The 6,259-nt window shown below is 47.1% G+C and overlaps 1 protein-coding gene across 1 annotated transcript; it reads right to left on the reverse strand.

Moving 5' to 3' along the window:
* Positions 1-285: 285 nt before the first annotated feature.
* Positions 286-4,813, reverse strand: LOC109675521 (zinc finger X-linked protein ZXDA-like). Its single transcript, XM_020152215.2, has one exon. The coding sequence runs from the start codon at positions 4,611-4,613 to the stop codon at positions 2,172-2,174; it is 2,442 nt and encodes an 813-aa protein (XP_020007804.1). The 5' UTR covers positions 4,614-4,813; the 3' UTR covers positions 286-2,171.
* Positions 4,814-6,259: the final 1,446 nt, after the last annotated feature.

Consider the following 6,259-nt stretch of genomic DNA (forward strand, 5'->3'; position numbering starts at 1 on the left):
CTTATCCTTTGAGAATTCCACAGACTATAATAAAAGTATAGTTTATAATAGCTTTAAATGAGATTAAAGTGACAGTTTTTAAATATCCTATCTTTCTTAATAGATGACTATAATTTACATGTTCACTTCAGGCTTTTGCAGTTCTTTCTGTAGGAAAAGAAGAATAATCTAAGAGAATATTAATTGTTTTAACTAGTGAAAATGCATTTCTAAAATAGGCTTAAAATCTTTCCAAAGTTCTGAGGGAGAGCTCTTAAATGCTTGGACACAATAAAATACTATTGCTTTGAATTGAAAATTTATGTATTTTTTGCCTTTCATTGAATAAGTACAACCAATTTAAAAATTATGTAGCACAGATGCATTTCAAAGTGACAAATTATAAAGTGCACTGCCAGAGTACAATGATAATTGTTATTCTCAAGTATCCACATGCAAACAGTATTGGATTTGAATGTTTCAAAACAAGTAATAGTACTTGATAGCAGAACTACACGGTGAAAACTTTTAGAAAAGTACTTCTCATTAAACCTTACAGAAAATATCCACATTATCAGCTAACTCATGTATAAACATACTGTCATCTGACTCCAGAAATTAATTTCTCAGTGCAAACATAGACTTGCAGTAAATACTGTAACTAAAAACATGGACTGTGAGGAGAATGATGGACATTGGTGAATACAAAGGAGACCTGTTTAATGAAAAAATAAATAAAGTAGATGCATAACAAGGAGTGGTGTGCACAAACAAGGGAAGGGTAACAGATACTAAGGAGGAAAAGAGCAACTGGCTATAAACAAAATGATCATGAAATTCAGAAGAGTAGAATGGAAGGCAGAAATAGTTCCTCTTTTTGAGCCAAATAGAATTAAAATTTACTAAGTGAAATTCATTTGTAGTATCAGTTAGGTAAATTTTAATATCAATTGTACTTCACACTTTGCCATACCCACCTCTCTGAATTGTGAGGATCAAATATATTCTGTATGAAAGTTCTACATAAACTAAAAAATGTTGTATTTGTAAGATAGAGGAGATCTAGTCAAAATTTGAACAAAACCTCTCATTCCAGAGAGTGCCAGCAATAAACTCTCCATGACAGAGGGGAGAAAATTTCCCTCTGGTCCGTTCCCAGATTTTCTTGGAACAGTACACTCTACAGTCAGGCCAAGAGCTGACTTTGAACGCAGAACAAATACACTAACAGACAGGACTAACAGACATGTAGGCAATGTCACCTAAGAATTTTGTGAAGAAAAATCCTTCTTAATCTATGGAAGAAATAAATTCTCTTCTCTGCTTCTTAGCACTCATAAAACTTTACTGCCTAAAAAAGTGTGATATTAAATTATACTAATTTATCCTCATTGAAGAGGGAACTAGGAGGAGAGAAAAAGTAAAAAAAAAAAAAAAAAAAAAACAGAAAATCTTCAAAGCACACCAAAACATATTTTTCCCTTCAATACCAACTACTACTAGGATGGAAAAGGAAGTCCAATATGCACCACATAAATGAAAATTTCTATTACTGTTTTAAAGCTAGGAAACTAAGGCTCAGCCAGATTTAATGACTATTTTAAGGTCACTTATTCAACATCACAGAGGCAATAATTCAGTCTGAGTTCATATCATGTGAAAGCCCTGGCATTTTCTACAACGACATAGCTTCCAACAAAAAAAAAGCTACCTCAAACCATACTTCTAGCTGTTTTATTATTCTACTAATGGATATTATATTTTTGGCACTATGTAAAATTGTCATTAAATTTTTAAAATTAACCACCATTTCCTCTTTCATCATATAATGCTCAAAAGGGAACGCTTGAAGCATGTACATTAGTCACTGTAAAATACACTAAATTTATCCAGAAATAGCACAAAACTCATAAAAATACAAAGCTGAAAAGACCATAGAGGCAATCTACTCAAACAACCTCCTTTTATAAATAAGGAAATTAAGGCTCAGAGAGGTTAAGTGAGTTGCTCAGGGTCACAGAACGTGTCAGTTCCAGACTCAAGAATTTAAATCTCCAAATTTGTAATCCAGGGATGTGTTCTTTTGCAAAACCAGTAAGAAATGGCTGCATGTGAGCATTCAGTCCAGAATACCCTCAAAATTGAGCGTGTAATAAAAGTAAGCCACATGGCAAGGAACAAATAGACTCGGTTCATACCAAAAACGAGCTGCCAGTCACCGTGATAAGATCTGTTTCTTTCTGAGAACCATGGTTTCCTGTTGGATTGGAGAATCCAAACTGGGTTTCTTCCTCCTGCCCAAAGAAGTCAGAGTCAGGATGTACATTCCAATCAGCTTTGGCTGGTGTCAGTAGTTCTGAGACACTGTTTTCACAAAGGGTGCTCGAGGGAGTCAGAGGTTCCGTGTCCACTGTTAGCTTATTGCTGGGTGTCAAAGCTTGGGGCTCTGGACTTGAGTTCTTCATAGCCAAACAGCCCAGAGATCCCAAAGGGGCCACACTTACAGTGGAGACATCATCCACATCTAACGGGCTCTGCTGAAAACCAGCCGCTGTCGTTCCGAAAAAGAGAGAGGTATCCAGACTTTGAGGAAGGTCATTGGTGCCCCTCAAGGCCCGAGGGTCCACAGCCTGCCCTAAGGAATTATTACCATTGGCAGGGAGGCTCCCCGCCAGAGTTGAGCTGACAGAAGCCACATCAATAGTCAAAATTCCAGAATTTACCAATGCCGTGTCCAGCACTGCAGCAGAACTGTTGCCAGGCACCTCAGAGAAGAGAGATACTATCTCTGGACCACTGAGATCGCTCTGTCCCTGGCTGGTAAGTTCGCTGCTGGGTGTAAGAGAATTTGCAGCTTCTAGCTGAGCTAAGAGATCCTGGCCGAGGTTGTGCCTTTTGGCCATGTGGGTTTTCATGCTGTGCTTGGATGTGAAGAGTTTATTACAGGTGGCGACCGGGCAACGGCTTTTCCAAGTGTCCACATCCTGCAGATGTTTCTTGGAGTGGATGTAGAGGCTACTTCGAGCGGAGAACCTGGCACAGCAGCCTTCCACGGGACACACGAAAGGTTTTGTGCCCAGGTGGGTTATGCTGTGGCCTTTCAGATGCTCAGCCCTCGTAAAAGACTTCCCGCAACCCTCTACAGGGCACGTGAACCTCCGGTCGTCGTCGTGCTTCCTTTTGTGCCTTAACAGTTTGGACATACTGGTGAAGTTCCAGCCACAGCCGTCAAAGTCACAAAGGAAAGGTCTCTCACCGGTGTGGCTTCGCAGATGAATCTTCAGCCTACAAGCCTTGTCGTATTGTTTGCTGCAGCCAGGGAAGGAGCAGGCAAAGAGTTCCTGTTCCCTGAAATGGGCGCGGTTATGGGAAAACAGGGCACTCACTGTAATAAACGTCTTCTTGCAGCCGGAGAACGCACACTGGTAGGGCCTCTCGGGCTCGAAGTGGCTGCGCTGGTGGGTGCTGAGCTTGGCCTGCGTGGGGAAACTCTCCTCGCACACCTCGCATTTGAACGAGTTCTCTTGCTCGTGGCCCTTCATGTGCGCTTTGAGGTTGTACACGGTGGTGAAGCTCTTGCCACAGCCCTCCGCTGGGCAGCCAAAAGGCCGCAGTTTGTCGTGCGACTGCAGGTGCCTCTTGAGCTTGTAAGATGTGGTGAAGGTCCAGCCGCAGCCGCCCAGGGGGCACTTGAAGGGCCGCTGGCCCTGGCTACTGCTGTGCGTCAGCAGGTGCACCTTCAGCTGGTGCTTCTTGGCGAAGGTCTGTCCGCACTGCGCCTCGGGGCACAGGTAGAGCACTACGCCTGGACCGGGGACCAGCGGCCCGCGGGGGCTCTGGGCGGCGGCCCGGCCCTCAGCCTCCTCCTCGGGCGCCGGGGCGCGCGCGGGTTCCGCGGGCTCGGCCAGCAGGAGGTCTGGCGGCAGCTCTGGGCAGTCTCCCAGCTGTGCGGCGGCCTGCGGAATCCCGGCTGGCGGGGCAGTTAGACCCCCCGGCTGCGGAAAAGGTACGACCCCCGGCTCCCAGGCGGGCAGCGGGGGCGTGGTCAGGGTGAGGACGCCGTTCTCAAAGCGCAACAGCAAGTCCTGGTTGTGGATAGTGATGGTGCCTGCGAAGGCCGCCGCGGGGCCCGGGCCTGAGGCGGGGACCGGGGCCGGGGCCGGGGCCGGGGCCGGAGCCGAGGTCGGGGCCGGAACCGCGGGCAGGCAACGGGGATCCAGCGCAAGGCGGCCCGCGGAGTTCGCGCCGCTCTCGCCCCGCTCAGGCCCCAGGCCCACCTCGGCCTCCTCCCTCCACACGGGCCCTCCGGCCTGGTCGGTGCCCGCGGTTTCCACGTCGCCACCCACCGGGTCAAGCAGCAACAGGAAGAAGTCGTCGCCGCCGCTGCTGGGGTGATCCGGCCTCGGCGCCAACGGGCTCGGGCTTGGGCCCGGGCCCCGTGAGGCCCTGTGGGCCTCCTCGCTCCGCGGCTCGGGCCCGCCATCTTGGGCCCCCCGGAGCAGTAGGAGGCGGCGCGCCGGGGCTTGACAAGACTGCGACTCAGGGCCTCGGTGGACCCCGCCGCCGCCCGCGGGGCAACAGCCGCCGCCGCCCTGTGGTGTCCGGCGAGCCGGGAGCAGCCTCGGGATTTCCATCTCTGCGTCGGTGAGGCTCCGCTGGCACCAGAGCCGAGGCGGAGGCACGACCCCGCCCCCTGCCGCGGGCCCGAACACGTTCCTGAAAGGAAAAAAAAAATGTGCAATGCGCAGAAACTGGCCCTATCAGATATTAAGACGTATTTAACGCCATCGTGATTTAAATATTCTGGTACTGGGTCTCTGGGACAGAATGGAAAGCCCAGAGGCAGAGACTCATGAATAAATAAGTTCCACTGTTTATATTAGTAAGGGCTTCTGAGGTAATGGGGAAATGACAGCTCATTTGGTAATGGGAATGGTGCTAGGGTACCTAGGTATCTATCCCACACAAACGACCTAAATCCATACCTCACTGTATACACCCAAATAAATACATCCCAGCCTCTCCTGATGCTAAGCATGTTGCTTGTTACTTTTTCTCTGTTAAAAATTGTTTACCGTCTGACTGCATGGCTGGATTGGTGGATGAGAGAATATTTCCCAGAGGAAATCTCTAGACTCAGAATCATCTTCAGCAAGGTCTTGGGTAAAATTTTTCACACAGTTAGGTTTTTGTCCTCCTGATGCAGGGATTAGAATAAACGATGAGGCCCAAACAGATTACCACCACTCAGCCTAGAAATGCAAAGCCTGGAGGATGAAGCAATTTATACAGAAATCTGGAAAACCTAACCTGCGCCTGGTTTCTCCCTCTCCGTTTGCAGTGCTCAGCCTAAACCAACTCTTTGCCCTTCCATCGTTGGTTACATCATGATAAATTTCAGGCCCGATCTCACAGCACATTGAAGACTTTCTTCAGTCTATTCTCTGCACTGGCAGGACTTGCAGTTAAGTGTGTGAAGGTTGAGCCCTAAATCACTGTAACGGACTCTCTAGAGTAAGATGCAGTCCAGTATCCCCTGGAGTACCCGCTCTCATTTAAGTGTGGTGGTTCAGTCTTACTGTCACGGACTGGGCTTATGATGCCCGCTGATCTTATTAACGATGATGATGATCCTCCAACCTGTTCGTCATCAGTGAGTTGGCAATTGACCTAAATATAGGGTGAAATGTCTGCTGAGAGAAAAAGGTGATGACTAGACTATGGAGTACTTGTCATTTAAATAATCTATGATACCCCCCCCCACAACCCACACCCCACTCCCTTCCCCCTATTCCCACCCACACACACTTTAGTGATAGTGGACACTTGCTGATCTCTGGACTGGAAGACCAAGTTTTCTTTATCCATGACTATTTATTTCTACTTCACATACTTTTCTTTCTGGAGGAAGCATTTTTCAAATCTGAGATACAAAAGAGTATACAAAACATATCTGCAGGGTTGACATAATCTATAAAGGCAAACACCCATGTAAACCACACCAAGGTCAAGAAATAGACCATTGCCAGCCTTGCAGAACACAACCACTGTATTCCTCCCAATCACAGCCCAAGCCCTCCCGTGTGGGCATAGTCATTATCCTGATTTCCTGATAATCTTTTCAGTGCTTTTCTTTATAGCTTTTACCTCTTTTGTGCACATCTCTAAGCAATGCAGTTTACCTGAAGTTGTATAAATGGAACCATACTGAGAACTTCCTTTTATTGGCTTGCTCCTTTCACTCTGCGTTATATTTGAGGGTTGTACATTGTTCATAGTA

Source organism: Castor canadensis, chromosome X (genome assembly GCF_047511655.1).
Source record: "Castor canadensis chromosome X, mCasCan1.hap1v2, whole genome shotgun sequence".
Taxonomy (NCBI): domain Eukaryota; kingdom Metazoa; phylum Chordata; class Mammalia; order Rodentia; family Castoridae; genus Castor; species Castor canadensis.